Here is a 23262-nt window from a genome sequence, read left to right as displayed (position 1 = left end):
AAAAAAAAAAAAAAAAAAAAAAGAAACACTTCAGCACATGTAGTTTGTTGCAGTGGCTCACACATCTAGCAACTTATCTGCATGCAGCGCTGCAAATGAGGCCTTCAGCAGATGGTTCTGTGTGCAGGGGCAGTAGAGTGGGAGAGACTGGCATCCCAACAGTTAGCAGGGACCCGGAACACAATGATGATACCCACACACACACACACACACACACACACACGCGTGCATACACACACGTGTCTCCACGTTAGATCAGACCCCAGCATTGTCCGGGGGACCCTCCCGTCCGCTGCAGGACAGATGGCTGGATGCAAACGGCCAGGAGAGAGAGAGCGGAGGAAACCTGTCTCCCCGTTTGCATTACAGCCGTTACCCTCCCATTCAGAGCACTTCTCCATGACGCTTTGTAATACCTAATCATTTCAGAGTCATTGGAGTGCTCTGCAAATTTCAGTCTCATCGGTTCTTCCTGCCAAAAGTGTTAAACGACCCAATCAAGGGAGCGAGTTAGTCTGTAGGGCTCCCCCGGCTGCTTTAATACAGACTGAGCTCGCCGTCTCACGTTTTTACATATCGTAATGAAAGCCAAGATTACACACACAAAACAAAGCAACAAACCGTTAACAGTTAAGGGAGCGAGGGGATAGAACACCGGAGTGTAATACCTGCATTACTTATCTGCTGCTTTCATAAAAAGAAACGTCAACAAAATGCTATTATGGCTGAGATGTCGTTACATGCCACTTTTTTATTTATTTTTTTATTGTGCATAAACACTAATTCTATCGAAGGAACTGGAACATTAGCATTTCTTTTATTCTTGCAGCATGACAGAAAACCTTTTCTGGTTTAAAATATGGTGGAGGGGAATAATTCACTCCAAGCTGTAACGATAAAATAAATCAGTAAAAAGTTCTGGATGAGGGTTATTTTCTTGCATGTGACCTCAGGCTGCGTTCTGATTCCCCCTTGCTTTTGTTTCTTGCTTTTATGTTTCTTTTGCACAGGAAGGTTTGTCTTTAGTCTTATTATTGCACAGCTGTACAGTTAATAAATTCATTCACTTATGCATGTATTGTTTTATTTTGTGCGCCGTTAGAATAGAGATTTAAAGATCAGGAATTTCAACTTCTTACGCCAATTTTTAGCCGAGTCCGACTAGTTCAAGACTTCATAAAATGCAAATAAAAGGATTGTAGAGCAATATGAGGCAAAATCTAAAGTTTTTAAAAAGCAAGGTTAGTACAGTCTAACATAAATAAGTACTATGTCTGTTAAGCAAACGTTTGGGTCACCTGAGGTCACCAGACCTCATAAAGGCTAGCAGTAGATCACTGAGACAATTGTAAACAACTACAGGGCAATTTAAAAATCTCGGTGAAACTGTAAATAGTTAACCTTGAGTCTTCTAATCACAATAATACAATATGGATTTGTTTGTCAAAATAGCAGAAGGTTTCCACGCTAAAATGTCTGTCCATATTTAAACCCATATATTCTGAAAGCATATAAATAGCTACGTTTCCATTGACCATAAAATTGCACAATTTGACATTTAGAAAATAAATTGGCTCAATGGAGACAGACCAATTAAAAAAAACTTTTTTCAATAAAAATGTAGTCTCTATGTTGAGTTGGGTTTTTTTGGGGGGGGGGGGTTGGATCGTTTTGAAATTGGTTTATTTTACAAAACTGCAATTGAAACATTTTTCGCATTGCACGAGTCACATGATAAACTGGATGTTGCCACTGCCACAAACCACAAAGAAGAAGTCAACAAGAAGTGGTAGGAGGACGATGTTTATTAATGACTTATCACATGTAAAAACTTACTTTACTGTGATTTTAATTGCATTTCTAATTTAATTGAACCACTGCAATTGCATAATTGCATTTTCTGGACATAAGTAAAATACTGATGTTTTTTGTTTTTTGTTTTTTTTTTTTTTGCACATTTTTCTAAAATAAACTCGGCTACTGACTGTGAACAGTCACATTATATCAGTAAAGCAGATGAATTTGTCCAGCAGACATTATGAACAGGTTCTGAGTAAAGGATAATTTAGACTTTACATCGTCTGTCCTGATGATGCATCATTCTTCTTCCCTTGTGCTAAAAAAAGTCCCTCTGAAAGCTGACAACACAAGTTTTTCTTTTACAAAGTGGCTCCTTTTTATTTTAAGTTTTGGTCTTTTTGTGACTCATTATTCTGTTGTTCTACTTTTGAAACCATCTCAGTGTTCTGGGCTGAAGAAAAAACGTTTTTTAAAAACAGCTTATTAAAGTTACTGATGTCCCCTGGCAGAGCTGGGCTGGAGCTAATAATATTTAGTTGACTCAAATTGAAGTATTTCAGGAGCCAAGTCGACCTGCCAAAGCGCCAGAAGACTGCAAAACATGAGTCTTGTTGAGAGTTGGGAGCACTAACGAGCTATTTTTTTGTTTTCTTTCATTTCAATACAAAATCTAACCTTATGCATACACAGGCATACACAGGCATCCACCTATGATACATTTGGTTGGTAGTTCACAACCAGCCCAACCTGGTATTTATTGGATGATTAGAAATATTCACGGAAATATTCAACAAATTAGAAATATTTCAGATTCAGATGCTGCTCTAGAAAGAGAAAATAAACCATAGCCAAGACAAAGCAGCCATACTGCGGCCACTTGTTGTACACTGGAGCTGAATCTCATTCCGGCGCCGGCAGACTTGTTGGATTCATTTCAGCTGTCAGGGATGTCCGGGCGTCGTCTTTCCAACTGGTCCGGGGGATTGCTTTATCCACCTCAGAGAGGGAGATCACTCGCTTTGTCTCGCTCTTCCACGGAGTGCAATTAAACGAGAGGAAGCCGGCTATATCCCCCTCGGCTCCTGGGGGTCTCTCTCAGCTGGAGCCGGGAGATGGATAGCTCAAGGTGACCCCCGGCTGGTACTTTGAATGCTCCACACCCCCCGCCCTCCCTCCCCACCCTGCTCTCATACCAGTGCTCCTCACACTTATTTATTCTGCTCTTTCGTTTTTTGTGTGCTGCCAGTCCCTCAGGCATTCAGGCATTAAACTTTAGAGCCGCCATCAGCAGCTTCTTGCTTGAGAGCCGTTCCCCCGCCCCGCCCCCCCTCCCCACGCCCCTCCTATTCTGTTTCCCCCCCGCTGCCGCACAACCTGCTATTTCTCACCGAGCACATGACGCAGAAACGGACCAGAGCTGTGCTGCTAATGGACGCTAATCATACTTAATTACCAGTGACTACAATAACATCTCTAGGCCCATATTAAGTGAAAACCTCTCCATACTTACATACTTACTTACTTTTGCCCTTAACCATGAAACTTTTACTGTAGAGTTGGAAGGTGGATAACCGCCCTCTTGAAACATGTTCTAATAACTTCTGTGCAGCAAAACTTATTTTACTGACAAGTGTTAAAACATTCAAAACAGTCTAAATTCATCCAGACAAAAAAAAGCTTAAATCATATTCAGAGTTTATGACCCCCTCAATTATGACACAGTTTAAAACCCTCAATTTATCATCTGGCATTGTTCTCGATTTAACCATCTTAAACAATTTACCATAGTAGATGTACAAATGAAGACATTCCCCTATTTTAAAAGCACAACTCCGTCAAAATTTGTCAATAATTATACATTTTATTCATCCTGTAAAAAAAGCCTTTTAATAAGAGTGTTAAAAACAGTTCTTTTGAAATAGAATAGCTTGTCGCCTTTGACTAAATAAAAGAGAAGGACATGCTTTAGTCTTCTGGACTAAAATAACCTCAGAATATTTTTTTTAATAACAATTTGCCCCCACATGCTTAATCGCTTTGGCAGGCGGCTCCCTTTCCCTAAGAGCCTATGTGGTTCCAATTAGAAGGTTCCACCAGCTTGATCGGCACAGTGCACCGTTCTCCATGAGTTCTGCTGCAATTTAGGGGGAAAAAAAATGCAAATTCAACATGCGCTTCAGATGGAGAATTCAGTATCATGTTTCAGTAGTTTTCCTGGAAAACTGCTAATTCTAAAGGTTCGTTTCCAGTTTTGTATCATTGTACAAGATGTGAGCAAAAACACATCTTGTGTCTATGACATAGTCATAGACACTATGACTATGTCAGTGTCAGCTCAACACGCTCCTTCAGAAGAAGTGCAGAAATATTTCCTAGACAGACTTGGAGAACTTGCCTCTCAACAGGCTGCTGAGAGAAATGTTGCCATGAGAAACTGACTTTTTCTTGATCTATTCCCCTCCAGCCACAGAAAACCAATTCTGGCAGATGACCTTCAAAGAGGCAAAACAGAGAACCCTGAATAATAATTAGGGTGGAGACTTTAAGACTTTCATTAACTACATAGATCTTATGTAGTTAATGAAATCTACATTTCATAACTAAATTTTAAAAATTCTATCCCCCAAAAATTGTATCTTTATTTTATTTGGGTTTTTTTCTTCTTTTTTTTTTGCATAGATTGTGGAACTTTTGTATTCGCATGTTTCTGGCACATCCGTAAATCTGATGCAGAAAACAAAGCCGCTTCTCTTGGCCCACTGGATTGGACACTGGTAAAGACTATTGTTGAGTTCAAGTTGTGTTAAAGAAGAGTTTGCTGGGTGTGCTGTGGTGGCGCAGGGGTTAAACACAGTCCACATATGTGATTCCCGGCCTGGCGACCTTTACCGCATGTCTTCCCCTTCTCTCATTATCCGCTTTCCTGTCAACTAACAAATAAAGGCCACTAGAGCCGATAAAACCTTTAAAAAAAAATAAGAGTTGGCCTATCAGTGAAGCTATTCAAGCATAAAAAAACATCTCAATGCTAAACATGTTGTAGCAGCAACATCAAAGTCAACATCCACAGTCCATACTTTCATATTTTTCCAAAGAAGTTCCATGAATGATCAGGAGTTCCTGGACCCCTTGAAAGTTGAATGGGTATATAAACACTTTCCACCATTCTGAAGGCTTAATAACCTAAATACCAGAATAAAATCAATAAATTAAAAAAAGCAAAATCTTTTTCTTAATTGAAAGAATAGCCTTTTTTGTTGATGTATGGATTTGGATTCAAATGCCACTTATTTCAATTAAGTGTCAAGTGAATTAATCATAGACCCTGCAATTAACTCGATTAACAATTTTAGTAGCATCCACCACTTATAAAAATAATCTAAATATGAAATCACAACATTTAATTTCTCTTAATCCTAAGATTAGGTGATGAATGTATAAGAAATCAGTGTGACTCCTGGGCCAGCAATGTCATCTTCCTTTCTGTCGCCATGGTAATCAGTTGCTCTACTGCTCAATGGGTGGTGGTAGTTTCCACATCACAGTTTATTTGTATGTCAAATTTCAGCAACAATGCAGTTCAAGGTGTTTCACATCATAAAAAGACAAAAATTAAGCGAAACAAGATCATCTGTACACCAAGACCGCAGCATCAATCAAGTTCCTCCCGCTAAGCTTTGGAAGGCCCCTGTAGATTCACATGAGCATTGTTTTAAATTCTGCGAGCAATACCTTCCATCTCCTCCTCCCTCCTGAGGTCAGCGTTTGCTGCGCCATCGCTCTGAACAAAAGGCCTACTTCTGAGGTGATCAATCCTGATGTAAGAGGTAAGGAGAGAGGTGTTGGGATGATGACACTGAGGGAGTACAGAAGAGCAAAAGACGGCCCTGAAGGTCACACACAAAGGAAACTGACTATGCTTTTTGAAAAGATGCCTTCTACATACCTTCTTTTTTTAAAATAGCAACCTCTGCGTATTCACTCTAACTACCCTTGTGTCTGATAAGAAGTGGATTCATTAAGCTGTGACAGAAAAAGGAATTAGAAGCCATTTGAGGACCGGCATACTGCCTACAACAGCATTATGAAAGGTCTTGTTACTTACACTCATCGCTGATGCTTTACAAACGCAGTGTGTTTCTCTTCATCTCCCACTGTACCAAAGATGGAAAGTAAATGGTCAGGGTTGGTTTCAGTTTGATGACCTTCTTTGGGACCTCATACCAGAAATTTGCTTAAAGGCAGAGCAAGTAATCATACGGATTAGTTTGGCTTCTTGTCTTTCTTAGCTATGACCCAAACTCTGGTAGATCATGGCTAATAAGGAGTCAGATAAGTGAGTTCTTAACTCCCCTAAATTGTAATAGAGTTGTCTACATAAAGTGACGTGGAAATTACCAGAGTAAAGACTGAACCAAACCAAGCCAAATGTTATCAGACATGGAAAGATTTCAATCTTTTCTTGGGAGAGAGCTGGAGTTGCTGGGGCACCTGGAAAGTTGGAGAAATAGGATTGAAGGAAATGTTTGAGATGCTCTTCATTGATTTGTCTTGTAATTACGAATCCGTCATATTCTGACCCTTAGTCGTCCATCCATCCAGCCATCTGTGATCAGGTTCTGTGGGGATAGGTCCAGAAGAGAAACCCAGACGTCCCTCTCCAAGAAGACGCACTCCAGCTCATTCTAGGGTATCCTTATGCGATCCCATAACAGCATGGAAACCCTGGGCATACCCAATCGGATGAATTATAGTCTCCCAATAGACTGTAATTCCTTCCTGCCCTGTGAATACCTTTGGATCCTCAACGATGAGATTTTTGATCAGCATACAAAGTGCACTTTGTAGACAACTGCTCAAAACATGAAATGTCATGGACCGAATCTTGATTTGAACCAAACTTGATCGCCACCCAAGTTGCACTTTCTTGATTGTGATCAATAGTTCAAGGAACGAGTATGAGCTCTAATAAAAGCGACAGCCCTTTCTTCAGTATGGATTTTTTTTAGCTCTAGTGACTTGAGTGAGTTGACAGGAAAGCGGGTTGTGAGAGAAGGGAAAGGTCAACGGGCCTGTGCACCAAAGCCACACCCCAGATTTTTCAAAATGTGAAGCTGAATCTACCTTTAGGTTATATGATTTCTGCCATCTTAGAAAAAATATCTTTCTTTGTGATGGAAATTTCTCCATTGGTGGCAAAGACCCAACCACTACCAGCTTAGCCCTGTTCTGAACAGGGATCTGGTATTTTCTTGTAAACCATTCATCTGTTTCTTCTACCATCTGATTCTTATTATCTTTTGTCCTGCCATCAATGTTTCCATTGCTGTCTCCTTCCTTTCATCCCCACTCTCAGCATCTGACTGCAATAATTATCACATGGAGACCTGCAACCCGCCGTCCGTTTACTGTTGGACTGATCTGTCAGTCAAATCTGCTTGAAGCCATTCTGGTGCAGTCTGCCATCTTTGATCATGCAGTGTGACTGAAGGTACTGTGATGTCAAGCTTACACAGTATGACATGTTCAAGTCCTGTAGGGTTTTTGTTTTTTGTTTTTTTTAAATCGCACAGCGTACTGGGCTTTAAATACTCGGGGGCGTTTGCCTTTTCAAATGTAAGATGAGATTTCGGAATCTAGGGTGATTGAGGATTTAGGGATAAATACGGGTAATTATTTAAATAAATATAAAACCGTAGCAAGAATATTCATTTTTGACTGAAGTACATTTAACATAAACTTGAAGTTTGATCTGGAAAATCTCTTTCCTCTGCTTTTTCCCTACATTTATAAGCCAAAACCCCTTCCTGTCAAATTCGCCTCTTTCTTAATTTTAATGGCATTACACTGGCGAATTGACTTGCTTTGTTTAAGCCACTCAGCCTGACATCTGTTCCTTTACATCTCATCCATGTTTTATCGTTTTCCCTCAGATCGTCTCCGTTCAGCCCTCCTACTCGCCGTGTTCACCTCTTCCTGATGCCCAAGGGGTCTCCTCTGAAATGTCAGCTCCTGGCTAACACCAGCAGCATGGAGACTATTTTTGGCAGTTCTATCAAACCCCCTCAGTTTATTTACCACATCCACATACTCTAATGTCCAAATCAGAATGTTTTAAAGCCTTTTATTGATTCTTTTATTTTCGTAAACTCTTTTAATTAATCTCTTGTTGTCAAACGATAGATATCTACCACATTTTGTTAGAACAGAAGCTTAATGATTATGTGATGGTGTCTGCCGTTTTCTGTCTTTGCGCTCCAAAGATTCTTGGACCCCAGCTAATGTTTTTTTGTTTGTTTTTTTCCCTGTTTAGACTTTGCATATCATTTGTGTGGATCAGTGCCTTTGGTTAAATTGCTGCCGCTTTGCAGTCTTTCCACACATCTCAACTTTCTGGCATTGTGGCCCTTGTTTGATCATTGGATGCTCAGAACTGCAGTCAAAGCTTCACTAATTTCCTTTTTAATTGCAATTCAACTAATTCCATGTTCCTTCCACAAGCATATTCTTGTTGTTTTAGGTGTTTTTTCTCTTTATTTCCAGACGTCTTTGTCTCGGTCTTTGTCTTCTCTGTGATGATCTCCACTCCCTCTTCGGTTACAGTTTTGCTCGGCTGCTTTTTCCATAGATTTCCACAGTTGAATCTATGAGCTTGTTGCTCTCCGTTTTGGGTCAGTAGCATGTAGAGGATTGCTTATTCTGGATCGTTTTAACTGTTTGGTGAGATTACTTTTGTTGCTTTGAGATTATTTAACACTATCTATCCCTGTATTCATCCATCCATACATCATGTTGTAATCATTTTGTGTTTCATATTTTGTCCTCAGATGTTTCTGCTCTTCAGTGGCATTGTACAGGTTATCATGATCTTATTTTTAAACATCATGGAACCTTTTATTAACAAGGTGTGCAGATTTGTTTTTAATATTCACTGTATTAGTATTTGTATCTCTGTAAGCATCTACCACAAAGTAAGTTTTCACACCTCTATGCATTATGAATTCTTGTCTTGGGTTTGACTTTGATAGCTAAAGTTAGTTATGTTGTTTGTCTGATCTTTTATTCACCAGCTCAATTTTCCCTTTTGCCAATTCATCCCAGCATTTTGTGACTACATGCTGCCAATTTTGTCCGTTTCTGCCTCCATTTTTTACCTATAATTAAAACCAATTCCGTATTTTATTATTTTTTTGGTTAAGAACTATCATTAATCATGTGCATAAATTTTTTTTAATTAACTGTTTTAATAGCACTTAATCTAATATAATTTACCTTGAGTTTCTTCCTCTTTCTTTTCATTTTGGGTCAGGTTCTTATGTGGGCCAGTTGACTCACAGAAAGCAACAGATTAAAACCCCTGATAAAACCAAAATAACTCGGCTAACTCCTCCTGGTACATATCATTTATTGGAGTTATAAATATTACTTGTTGGTTTCTGAAGCAAATTGATGCCAGATAGAAATTGTAACCAATGGTCGCTCCCACATGTCTTGAGACTGACTGAAATCTCACAGCTAAAAGAGTTGAATACTAAATTAACAAATTTGTGATAGAAGTACACGAACTGCCAAAGGGATAAATTAACCGAAGCCCAAATTAGCACTAATATATTTTCTGACATGCATATCTATACTTTTTCACTTTTGAAAGTCTCAATAAAGATATACATTTTACTTTTATGTCCTCTAGAAGTGTTCCTTTGTTTTCCATCTGGATACACTGGATATAATGTAATTCATTGGGGCTATCAGATGTTAATGGTGGAGTTATTCTTTATACATGATTGGTTAAAAAAAGAAACATAAAGGGACCTAAACAAAATGAAAACAAAACAGTTATTTACAGCCCTAGCCGAGTGAAAACCAGCTTCTTGTTCACACAGAGGGTCTGGAGCCTTGGCTGATGGGAAGTGATTGTTTGTTCAGGGTTTCCCCCAGAAAACCTGCTAAGCCTGGTACTCGGGGCGCTGGGGAAGTCATCCAAACAGCAGCCATGTTTCTGAGTTAAATGTTGACAGTGAAGTGAAAGTATCACTTGACATTTATGCATTATTGGAAGGCTGGGATTTTAATCACCAACTATAACGTCTTTAAAAAAAGGCAATGATTAAAATAAAAAAAATAAGCTAAGCCTGGTGGGGGCACAAGTAAAACCTAGTGGTCTGCCAGGCTTACAATACACTGTGGGAAACTCTGTTGGTGCAGGTGTGGACTCTTGATGTTTTAAATGATTGGATCTGATTTTACCCGATCGCTAACGTTTGGCAGTGCCAGCTCGACTGTGAAGCAAGCTAACCAGACATTGCGTGCGCTGTAAACAACCATCCTAATAAAATGTTCTTAAACATTCCTCTTGCTCTGACTTTAATACGGAGCAATGGCTTTGTTCGCTTCCTCCTCTGACATTGCTAAAACTACAACCCTTTATGGACTGACTACAGCACAGAAACTCAACACCATCATTCACAACTCTCCTGTTGACTGATTTACCATGATGAAATTCTACTGGAGTAATTGAGGTCAATGGGAGAAATCCCAGACTGAAGGGAGATGAGAATCAAGCAGAGTTGCGAAGGAAGGCAATGGTCAGGCTAATATTGCTCTGATGCTTCCATGGAATTTAGTAGGAAAAGTAGCAACAAGAATCTGTTGGTTTGTTGGTAGACAAACATCAGCAGTGACCCTTAGAAAAAGAATTGAAAAGAAGGCACAAAAAGTACACTAATAAAAAAATAGTGATGCTAATCAAGCACTGCGAATAAAATTCAAATAGGTTGTTAAATTATTTTGGACAATATGACATCTGAGTCTCAAAAACTACAATATTTAATAAAAAACGTTCCATGTGTAAGTCTGCTTCATTTGCTCCCAAACTGCTGTCGCTTCGCCCGCGCTCGAACTCAACTATTTAACACATTTCTCTGTATCTTGCGTCCAACAGATCCATTTCAAATTGAGTCGTTTCAAATGAGCAGCTTCAAACGGACTCGCCAAGCGTCCAACTACATTGTTTTTGATGAAACACTCTTCCAGTGAATCTCAGTAAATTGGTTTGTTTGATGGCTTTTTTTTTCCAGAGCACGTTAACTTAATTTTTTTTTTTCCCATTTCATGTCTTTGTTAAACTCGTGTGCATTGCTCTCGTTTCTTCAGCTTCCTCATGAGCCACTCTTCTTTGATGGGAGTGTATTGTAGCCCTGCGGATAAAAGAGGTACAAAAGACAAACTTAAAACAAGAGATGGACTGTAAGGTGCGCGGACAGCAGGAAACAAAAAAGCAGGGAGAAAAATATGGAGGATGCATCAGAGTCCTCTCCTGTTCGTCCTCTGGCCCCAACCTGACAGTCAAAACAACAGAAGGATGCCCAACATTTATTATTATAAAGTTTATTTGATGGGGATAGACACACATTGACATAGACGAACTGAATAAAACATCATCCCATGTTTGCATCATGGTGCAATAGCAACAGCTAATTCGCAGCACTTGTCCCTAGATGGGCTTTTAAAAAGTAACTCTAAAAATTGAAATGATAATCAGTTAAAATAGCACAACATAATATATACAAACAGCGAAATGTAAAACATCAAAAATGGGTGCATGTCTGTTTTTGACATAACCAGAGTTTTGTTTGATTTTTGAACGTTCTAAAACTGGTTACAGACTTTAAATAAACAGGAAGTGAGTTCCAAGTTGTAGATCCTCTCACAGACAGACTTTGAGCAAAGGTGGTTCTTCCAAAGGGAACCTTACAATTTCCATCCAAAGCTGCTCTGGTAGATCTCCTGTTGCCCTGCAGTCTCTGTATACAATTGCTTAATAGTGTTGGTGCAAGTCCATTTAAACACTTAAAAATCAATTTTAAAACATTATAATTTAGAAAATTTGTAAAATCCAAAATGCCAAATTCAACCAAAATGTGACAGTGGTGGAATCTAATCGGCTTTTGATATAAAACCTTTAAGGCCCGATTATAGAGACTTGCTAATGGTTTGAGTATCGTTTGATTAGTCTGAGACCAGACAGTAGCTCCGTAGGTAAAATGTGAGGATCAGTGAGTTCAAAAACATCTCTGCACAGTGAAGTGTCAAACAATGTCTAATAATTTTAAAACAGTTTATATTCGATCTAACAGTTTTGCAGATTGTATCAACATGGCTCCTAAAATTTAACTGAGCATCCAGAATTATTCCTAAATATTTTTCTTGTGATACATGTTCAATAGGGTCCCCATTGATCTGAATGTTCAAGGACTGTAATGATGTTTTCTTGACTGAAAGGGAAATGCACTTTGTTTTCTTTGTATTGAGAGTTAAGCAAGAATCCTTTAGCCATGTTGATAATCTCTGCAGACTGTTCTGAAGTTTTTCATTAACAACAATAACGCTTTTGTCTGATGTATAAACAATGGCGTCATCAGCATACATTTGCAGATTGACTTCAGGACAAATTTCAGGAAGACTATTAACGTACAAACTAAAAAGGACCGGACCTAAGATGGTTCCTTGTGGAATCCCTGTTACAATTTTGCAGAAGACAGATTTACTGTTATTAATGACGACACATTGTTCACAATCTTCCAAATATGATTTAAACCAAGACAATGACCGTTCTGAAAAATTAAATGATGAAAGCCTTGAGATCAGTAAATTGTGATTCACCGTATAAAAGGCCTTTTTCAAATCAAGAAAAACGGCACCAGTAATTTGTCCCTTGTCAAGTGATTGTTTAACCTTTTCAAGCAGCAAACTTACAGCGGTCTCTGTGGGATGTTGACATCTGAAACTAAACTGAAGCGGATGCAGAAGATTGTTACTTTCTAAGTGCAGTAATAGTTGTTCCAGAATAATATTCTCCAGCACTTTTGACATGACCGGAACCATATTTTATTTTCATATAAATAAAAATCAACGCCTGTATTTCTTTACTTTCTCCTCCTTTCCTCCCCTTCCTTCCCCTGCTCTGCTCTTGCTCTGCAGTTTTTCTTCAGTACATCTGAAGGATGATTGAGAGCTCTCCAGCGACAGCATTTTTAAACAGGCCATCAATAAATAAACGCCTTGATTTAGTGGGCCAAGATGTGCTGCACATTCGCTGTGTGTGCGTGTCCACGTGCAGTGATATGAGGACACAGGACGTGTGTGTGTGTGTGTGTGTGTGTGTGTGTGTGTTTGCCCGCTGCACCCAGGCGACTTTGCTCCTCATTCTCTTCTTTCCAGCTCGGGACGAAGGCTTTGAACGCCTTTGTCTTTCTCTCTCTCTTATTTGTTTCTTTCTCTTCTCTCTGCTCAGCTTCCTTTTTTTTTCTTTTGTTTTCATCTTCACATCTCGTCTCCCTTCAACTTCCTCTCCCTTTCCTTGTTAGTCTGCCTCTCCTACGTGCTCCTTCTCCTTTCTTTTTCCCACTCTTCCCTCCCTCCGCTGAGTGCTCTGCTGACGCACTCGATCTCTTTGGCGCACCGCTGCTGCTCACTTTGACAATGCTCAAAAACAATTCCCTCAGACAGCTTAAGTGAGACTTTGTGTGCCAGCTTGAATATAAACATGTTTGAATGCACCGATTTGTCCCGGGGCTACAGTCGTCGACTTGTGGCCTCATCGATCGGCCTGCTGATGATTTGACGTGCTTTAATTGCGATGGTGATTGATAAATGAGCTTCTGATTATTTTTGTGCAACTCTTTCACCTGCTTCTTGTGTCTTTGAGATCAGTAGATGCATTCTACTTTAGGTGCTACCAGTTTGTCTTGAGAGCAACACTTTTCGGTGTGGATGTTATTACTGTGGGAAGAAGACTCAAAACTCACTTTACTCTTCAAAGTGCTTTAAAAACATAAAAGACTGTCCAGTCAACAATTGAGAAAACTAGTAACAAATATGAAACTTTAACAAGTGAAAAATCTTCACTATTCCTCAACTATGTTGGTCAACGTTTCATTTATTAATGCTCAAAAGCATAATAGCATATTGTCATTTGTATTTTGACCAGTCAAACCAAACTGAAATATTCTATGGTGATTACAGGTTTTTTAAAAACATAATTAACCTTTATGTGGTGAATACAAAAAATAGTAATTTTGAGTTTTCCCCAAAATATTGCAAAATCCTTCTCATTCTGATCTTGTGAACCCAGGCTGTGTGTGTCACATCTCTTGTAGGACTTTGCCTAATTATTGGCAGTATTTCCCAATTTTTTTAATTTTTTTGTGTGTTACATTGAAAATGCATTAAAATCAATACCAAAACATTAACAATGAGCAAGAAGTGCTATGAATTTTTATATTGATTTCATACTGTTTTATAATCCATGCCCCAGTGTTTATTAAGCGCCGGTTTCCTCATGCTTATTGCAGTTGAGCGTTTCCCTCCAGGCACATTGGTTGGTCTGTTGTAATTCAGTTTTGCCTGCTGAGATAAACTCCCTCTGTATTTGTTTGTGTGTGTGTGTGTGTGTTTGGGGTATTCAAAGCTGAGTGGTCATGTGCAGGTGTCTTGACCGCGTGTGCCTGTGTGCGTCCACGTCTATTCACATGTACTTCCAGGTTTTCGTATAAAGTTTTGCGCTGCCGTGCTAAATGTTGTCAAATATCACTTCCATTTTCAGACACACAGTCACACTAACTGGCCTGCAGAAAACCAAGAGCCAATTTAAGAAGCAGGAGACATTCACTGTGGCGCTGCGGCGTCTGGTTATCTTTGGAGTGCTGAGTGTTTGCTGTGCTGCAGCTGCCTACTCACAGCACAAGATAATGAGATTTGTTGGGAAAATGTACAATATGCTCTGAAGGAGTTCTTCCAGAATGGCTACTCCTCCGATTTCGCTCCAGCTCTGCCGCCTTCTCAAGTCCGACAGCGGCGGTCCAGCAGTTAAAAACACACGAGGCAGACTGGCCATCATATTCAGAGGAATGTACAAAACTGGTGAGAAGTTTACATCATCGACATTAATAATTTTGAGGCTTTAACAATGTGAAGCGTTCTTTTTCCTAAATGGAATGGTTACACAATTTGAAACTTCAGTTATTTTGCTGCACAAGTTTAAATTCATAATTCATTCATGCATATATGCAGCTCTGGAAAAAATGAAGAGTCCACTGAATCATCCACAGTTATTCCACTAAATATTGATTTCTGAACTCTTCTTGAGTTAAAATATTACTATTGTTGATTCTAAATGAATATGAACTTGTTCTCTGTGCATTATTTGAAAGCACTGCATCTTTTTTGTGATTTTCACCATTTCTCATTTTCTGCAAATACTAAATTTTCACTTGGAATTTCAGAGACATGTTGTCAGTAGTTCATACATTAAAAGAACACTTTACTCAAACAAATACCTAAAATCAGAGAAACTGATCATTTTAAGAGGTCTCTTAATATTTAATAAAACCATCAAGCAAAATTGTTGGGAAACCTCACAAATACATCTACCTGCGTTTCCATTGAACAATGAATTGTGCAATTTGACATTTTGAAAATAATTTTGCTTAATAGAAACAAGACAGTTTCGACAAAACAACTCAAAAGTTTAGCTGCTAGGATGAGATTTTTATTTATTCATTTTTTTCTTTGGCCATATAGAAATTGGTTTATTTTGCAAAACTGCAACAGGAGCACCTTTAATTTGCATCATGAGTCACATGATCAACAACCAGATGTTCCTACTGGTGGAAACAACGATGAAGAAGAAAACAGGAAGTGGATGGAGGATGATTGTTTTACTGACTCATCGTATGAACAAACTTATTCACGTGTGAATTTAATTGAGTTTCTTATTCAGCAAAATTTTGCGCTCATTTGTAGTGAAAACGCAGCTACAAAATAACAAATCTGCAATAATGTAGTTTATAAAGAAGATAAATATTTTTTTACACTACAAAACCAAAACTGTTTAAACAGAGGTTAGCTGTACGTTGGGCAGGAGACTGCGCTGTGAACGGAGGGGGTTAGTGAGGTGGACTGAATCTAAAAAGTTTGTTTACCGCAGCATTCGGATGCTTTCCCCCCTCCTCCCTTCTGCTTTTTATCCAGTAAATCAATTTGCTTGCTTTGTGACGCTCAAGGAGTTGTGCTTATGAGAAAAAGATGTTGTCTGCATGCAGATTCCTGCCTCCTCACACACACACACACACACACACACACATCCAGACAGTCTGGTTCATCAACACAATGACAACAACAGGGAGGAGGTTCTCCCCGTTTCTTATGAGTTTTACTTCGTTATCCGGCTGGGAGAAAGTTCGGGTTTGGTTTCCCAAGAGGCGACACGCTCGATTAGTGTTTAATAAGATCGTCCTACTTCGTGAAACAGAATACTACGTTGTAAGGTAAACCAAATCTGCCGTTGCTTGTTGCATCTCTACATGTTCTGCCTGTCAAACTCTTCATACAGCCATATGCCTAATTATGATGAATCAACATTCAGCACATCGACTTGCTCATTTCCACGTTCCTTTCTTCAAAGTCCTGAAGAGCCGATCAGACGCTCCGGCCTCGTCGGTCGTTGCCTCCATGTTTTGGATTCATTCATGCTTTGTGGCTGTGTTGGCTCTCCTGTTATCTTTCTATTTAAAGCTTCTGATTGTTTTGCGTGTCATGAGTTTATATTTGGTTTTCTCTTTGATGTGTGGAGCATTAATGAACTCGCCCCAATATTGTACTTCCTTTGCAGTGAGGCTTTTTCACATTCTGTTTCATCAGCAGCTTTATGATGCTTTATTAATCTGAAACGTTGCTAACGAAGCTCCTGTTACTGGAAAATATTGAGTTTGTGTGACATGAGCTTTGTGGATCAACTTGTGGGTTTTAAACGTAATGGGGACGTTGGGTCATGTTGTGAGGGGGAGTTCTGGTTTCTACACAGTCTGGAAAAGTCCGGAATTTGGTTGTAGTTACGGGTTGGATTCAGAATGGAAGAAGAACATGGAACATTTTTCTTTTACGTCCAGATTTTAATCTTATTGTCTAAAAGTTTTTTTTTCCATCGGTCACTCCATCCAGGCAACTGTCCATCCGCTAATTAGTTTTTCACGAGAAACTCTCAACGAAACGATGGAAAGGGATTATCAATTTTAAAAACAAAAATCTGTTTTTATTCATATTTTATGAAACAAACAATGGCTTTTCTAAAATTAGTCATAGCCTTTTCAATAGATAATGGAAAAAAAAAAACGTTTTTGACATTGCAGCCGCCCACTCCTGCTTCTAATTGTTGAGCAGCTTTTTGCATGATGCCTCTGGTATTTTCACCTATTATCCGCAGTGAATAATTTCTGAATCTTAGACGTTGGAAGGCCTAAAGTTGTCATGACCCTAAAGTTTCTCTCCCTCCACAAATTCACCATCAGACTGGCCTGGTCTCTGCAAAATGTTAACATTACTTGCAGCCAGAAGAATACTTCAATAGTGAGCAGTAGATGGACTGTGTTGTTTTGGATTTTGAGCTTGGAGAAAATCTGACGCACAAGTGACATAAACAAACAGCAATGGATGATAAAGCTGCTTCTCTTGGCTCGTTAGGGGTTAATTTACGCTTCTATACATGATGTGATGGGACAATGGAGAAGACTGCTGTTACATTCAAGTTGTGTTAAAAGGATTTAGCCTATCAGCTAAGCTATTCAAGGCTAAAATAGCATCTCAATGCTAAACATGTAGCAGCACAGACACCCCCAACGCTAATGTCAGCGTCCACAGTCCACATTTTTAGAAAAGGGTTGTTTTTTTTTTTTAAAGTTCCTGAAACACTAGAAAGCTGAATGAATATAAAAGCACTTTTCTCCAATCTGATGGTTGAATAACCTCATTAACAGATTAAAAACGATAAATATCGTTGTTGTTGAGCTCATATGTCCATTTATTTATCTGGTTACCGATTTAAAATGCGATCGGTCGCAATCAAGTAGTTAATCCTGTAATTAACCCGATTTTAAACGTTTTTTTATGGAGTCCCACCTCTACTCACTACTGCTGGCTCTTCAGTTCTGTTTTCTTAAAAACAGACCCTTTGTTGTTAGAAAATCCAAAATTAAAAAGTAATGATCCAATAAATGGAAGACACTGATCGGTGCAGGGTTACTGGGCTCCCAACTGGCTTGCCCGATATTTCTAGAAGCCATGCTGGCTTTATCACTGCTGGTTGTCAGCCGGGGCGTAATGACAGGCAAACACGGCACCACAGGTGTGACATGCTAAACAGCGAGCTGCTGTGATCCTGATTGGTCTTGTTTTGCTGCTTAAGATTTCAGGGTGCTGGGAATCTGAAATATCACCTCATAACAAATATTGATGACTCTTTTTGTTAAAGGAAAAGGACTGAAGAGGAGGAGGGGGCCTTCTCTTTTACTCAGATGTTTGAGCCGAGAAATCTGGAACTGTTGCAAGAGTTTAAGGGGGGTTTGTGTGCTCTACGAAGAGAGTCTGTGATAAATACGTTTTCTTCAAGTTTTACCATAGAGAGAGAGAGTTTGCTTCAGGCTTCTACTGTAACCCTTAGAAAGGACATCATTCTAAGTGTCACATTTAGGAGAAAGGTGCTAACATGTCAATAAGCCCATTTGGCAGCCTCACAGAGGATGAAAGCACTCAGCAGATTAATTGAAAGCTGTCAAGAGGTTCACCAGGGGGACTGCTGGCCTCTCACTGCACAAATATTTTATGTTGCGATTCTGACTGTCAGCGAGCTCCTCAGCTGGAATTGCAGCAGCCTGCACCTTGCTTCTTTCATCCCAACTCTTGTTTTCTTCTTCTTCTTTTTAATGAGACAAAGGCCAGAGGAATGTGTCACGCCACTTGTGATTGTTGGGTCTAAACAAATCCGGAGCCACACACACACAAAGCCTCTTTGGTTCAGTTTGACTTCCTTTTGAGTTGAAGTGCCAGCAGACAGAAGAGATGATGATCAATAGCCAACGCTTTTTTTAAAACACTTTGTTGAACTTCTTTGGATTTTCTCCAACTAGATCTGGTTTCTGTTGTTCTTTTGACTGTTGTGGATGTTGTGTCTGAGTGAGTAATCGGGTATTTTGACAGTTTGGGTTTCTTTACTTTGGCGGTCAGTGATGGACTTGCCGCCTCTCATCCGTTTGTCCTGATGTTGCCCAGGTGCCGGCTCTTTTAGGTCAGTCTCCTCTTCCTCCATTCTAATTCTCCTACATCATCGTCTCTTCGTATTCGTTAGCTTCTGTTTCTTGTCCTCCTCTCCGTCCTTCCGTAATAATCTCTGCTCCTCCTCCTCCTTTGGCCAAGGTCCATGTTATAAATCAAAAGAAAATGAGGATGGGCCGCTGCCTCGCACTGTTAGAAAATGCATAATTACTGGAGTGAAGTTGGAAGGTGCTGGTTGTGTGTTTTCTAATGGACATGGATTGGATTCTGAAAACTGCTTTTTGTGTTGCAACCATATTTCTTTTTTATTCATTTTTTTGACAATTTAAAAGAAATTTTGACTCTAAGATTTGATTTAAAAATATCTCACCTCTTATCCTGAATCCTCTTTAATAGGCCTACAACGAGCTGTGAGTTATTGATTTCAACTAAAGCTGGGTTAACCCCTAATTAATACTAGAAATGGTCCATGAAAGACGCTGGTGATGTTTGTGAATGCACCATGTTTAAGTGCTACCACTACCAGACTCTAAGACTCAGTATCAATGAGATGTTTAACACGATGTTATGGAAACAAGGTGGACCTTGAGTCCATTTTGGAATCCATTTTCTCAGAGACGTCTAGACGTGCTCAGTTCATCAGTGGCTCAGAATGTAGCTATATTTTTGATTTAGAATGCCTTTCGGATCTTCTGTTCATAATTGGGGTGATTATACGTTTAGTCTTCTCTCTCTTGCTCCGTTCTGAATTTTTCCTCTGAATTCTGACTTTAATCAGGATTCAAATAAAACAGACAATCTTTTTTTTTCTTTCCAGTGGCCCTAATTCTCTCCGTATCTTTATATAATTTTACTAAAGGTGAAATCAGAATGGACTAAAGATAGTTCTGCCAGGTAAAAACTTTACAGGACCACAGAAAAAAAAGCCCTGTAACATTGAATGGTGTCTCTGTCTCTCCTGTTCAAAATACTATCAAGATTGGAAAATAAAAGAAATGTAAAAAAAAAAAAAAAAAAAAAAAATGCAAAAAACAAAAACCCAAATTTGGACTGTTTGTGTAAGTTTTTAGATGATAAATACTGTTGCCACTTAAAACTCAACTCCCCTGATTTGTTATTCATAATTGCAGCAGAATTAGTTGTTTTTTATTCCTGAGGTGCTCTGCAGCAGAGAGGTGTGATGTGCTCATTGTTGCCTCTTCAGTCTCAAAGTTAAATTGATATAGACTAGACAGCATTTCAAATCTCCAAGACTTTTTGAAATAGATTCTCTGCTGGATACAGAAAGTTTCTCTGCGTCAAAAACAAACTGAAGCTGAAGTCGCACACAAACAAACTCAGTCGGTGGATTACACGCTCCTGTTTACTGAAATTCATCAAAATGCATCCACATTCCTTTGTTTGTCTTTATATTTTTGAGCCCATTATATTTAGAAAAAAACTAAGTATTGCATGATGGGAAGTGAAAAGCAATGAAATGCGCCTTTCAAAAAATAAAAACTCTCTGAAAAGTGTTTTATTGAGCCCACTTTTAACACGATGCCCTACATGTCCTAAAGACATTGGGAGTTTCATTGCAGGCTAAACCTTTAGCCATATTCTCCATTGAAAATCCTTGAGAACTCATATTGGAGACCTTTTACACGTAAGCAATTCTGACACTAATCAGAACAAAAACCCATCACCTTTGCTGACATGCTCCAGCTGGGACTCGCTCAGCGGACGCTGTCACTCAGCGGTAGAGCATCGCACTTGATTAGATTCCAGATACTTAGTCTTAAATCACCCTGATTGGTAGCAAATGAAATCCTGACTGAGGCCGTCTTTGTAAATGTCTCTGAATGTTCTCAATTAAGGAAGATCATGCAAATGTCTGACAACAGACTGAGTCGTTCCAGGAGGATTGAGCAGGTTTCCAAATAAGACAGAGCCTTTAGAGAGACGCCGTGTTCTGACACATTAACTCGGCAGCTGCCCCTGTTCCAAATCACCATCAAAGATATTTGGCTGATTGGACAATTTATAGTCATTATTTACCTGCCACTTACCTTTCTTTTCTTTTTTTTCTCCTAGCAACTGCTGAGGGAGATGCAGCAGATGGCCAGTCGGCCTTTTGCCACCATCAACGTGGCTTTGGAGGCAGACGAAGAGCCACCTGACCTGATAGGAGGAAACGTCAAGGTGAGTGTAACTTTGTCTCGAGGAAACCTCAGTTCAGACCAGCAGATGTAACGTTTGGCATTGTTGAACCATCATCAGGGAAGCTCCTTCTGTCACTGTCCTACAGGAGCCTAGACGTGTAGCGGCCAGCCGCTGTTCAGAATATTGTGGTTTCTTTCTAAACTGACCTGGATAAGTCATGGTAGTTTCAATTAATTGTCACATGATTTACATCTTCTCTGATAACAGGATTTCTAAAGTTTCTAAGGTTTCTAAGTCTAAGAACCTAAATATCCTTGATGGTAGAGTTGATATTTGGTGCATTTAAAGGAGTTTATTGCATAATGACACATTTAAGTAGCTGTAACTCATGAACTAGTTCCCAATTCTAGTTATAAATACAGAAGGCATTCAGATTTTAGGCATATTTACATGTTTTATTCCACAGTGGAGAGAGAAGAGCAGGGTGTCAAACTCAATATTCATTTTGGGCCAAATCAGAAATCTGAATGTTCTTAAAGGGCCGATTATGTCAGAATGTATTGATAAAACCCATTAAATATCAATAAGTAGCTGTTTCAGCATTCAACAAGTGTTTCTTAAAATAAAATAATATTGAACATCTTTTCACTCCGGTAGTCCAGGATTTTGTTGTTTTTTGTTTTTGTGGGTTTTCCTGTAATCAAAGTCACAGATTTTGTGGTGCTAATCTAGAAATATTTGAAAGCACTTTCTACGATATTTGCACTAATGTATGATGTTAAATGTGACTTTTTATTACGGACTACAACTTGACATCAAGTAAGGCTGAGGCAGCAGTCACTTAAATCCAATGTTTTTGGAAAATTTTGAGGAAAAATTTGTGTAAAATCAGAAAAAAATGTGGGGATCTGTTGATTTTGTGTGAATTTTGTGGATTAGTGGAAAAACTGGAGGGGCTTACTGGTGTAATTTGGGGTCTAGAGGGCCACATGAAAAGCTGCGGCGGGCCAGATTTGGCCCCCGGGCCTCGAGTTTGACATGTGGTGTAGAGTATAAAGATGTTGTCTCTTTTATGTCGTCCATCTGTCCATCTGTACCTGCTTAATCCATGCAGGATCAGTTGGGGGTTGGTTCCAATCTCCAAGGTTAAAGTGTTGGAGTTCACCTTGACTGGGAGCCATTTTTACTGCTAGTGATATATACGTTCATTAGTTTTGGTTGTATTTACCCAAAATGCCCTGCTCTACAGTTCACTTCCTGCTTTTAGAGTGCTCATCAGTCTGTTTCACGTTTGAATTGGAACCACACCAGAGTTGATTTCAACCAAACAGAGCTGGGTTTTTAGGTGGACCAGCGTTGGCTTTTTTGATTGTTTGCGTTCCTGCCTCCCCAAATGAACCGGACCTTCAAGACAAACCAACCGGAGTTGGATTAAAGTAGACTAAGCAGGGCTGAGGGTATATCTAACTTTTGATGCGAGTTAAATATTAAACTGCAAAGCAAAACTGCAGTAGAAACCTTTAAAAAAAAAAAACTTTTCATTCCCAGGTGGGCATTGCCACTTGATTTGAGGTGAAAGCCGGGACAAGATCTACCAGGGGGAGCTTCTTCCCCTGCAAATCTGAACTTTAGGGGTTGATTTGATGCTAACTTTTAACTACCAGATATATGCGGTGGAGCTGAGTAAAAGTGAAGTTATTTTATTTTTTCCCATAATTTATCCTCTTTAAAGTTTGGCAGAGTTACAGGAATTGCAGCGAGGCTTTTGGTGGGCGCAGAGCCGCAGGCGAGCGTACCTGTGACTGTGCACCTAGTGATGAACGACCTCTGAATGCAGATGAAGTGTGGAATTATAGGGGCTGTTTCAGAGCGGTGGCTCGGGGCGGGGGGCCCCGGCTCTGACGGGGCCCATGCATCTCCAGGGATTTGGCTCCGGAGCACAAGGTTATTCCCAGCAAAGGTTGCGGGGGGCTCCTGGGAAGATCAGCAAGAGAGCTGCAGGCTTGAGCAGAAACGTTTTTTTTTTTTTTTAATGTCTGAACTCGTCTCTCTCCTGTAGACGTTGTGTCATCCACTCCTTTCAACTTTCTTCCTTTTTTCCCTCCCTGGCTTCTCTTCACTTCTTTTCCTACTTTCTGCTCGTACATTTTTTTGGAGTTGTTTGAATTGAGACATCCTTTCCCGTCCTGTGAGACTCATCTACCTTCTGTTTCC

The 23262-nt window shown here is 39.5% G+C and overlaps 1 protein-coding gene across 1 annotated transcript in view; it reads left to right on the top strand.

Annotated features, from left to right (window-relative positions):
* LOC106944872 (attractin-like) overlaps positions 1–23262 on the top strand; it is a gene marked incomplete at its 5' end in the record, with an annotated part of 101963 nt that overhangs the window by 62321 nt on the left and 16380 nt on the right. Inside the window, one exon of the mRNA XM_015028164.1 lies at positions 20980–21087. Coding sequence (XP_014883650.1) covers positions 20980–21087 — 108 coding nt within the window. The remainder of the gene's footprint in view (positions 1–20979; positions 21088–23262) is intronic.

The sequence above is a fragment of the Poecilia latipinna genome, unplaced genomic scaffold (genome assembly GCF_001443285.1).
Source record: "Poecilia latipinna isolate Pla-1442-1.1 unplaced genomic scaffold, P_latipinna-1.0 Scaffold116, whole genome shotgun sequence".
NCBI classification, from domain to species: domain Eukaryota; kingdom Metazoa; phylum Chordata; class Actinopteri; order Cyprinodontiformes; family Poeciliidae; genus Poecilia; species Poecilia latipinna.
Note: the sequence above shows the minus strand (reverse complement) of the source record. Positions and strands in the feature narration are given on the sequence as shown.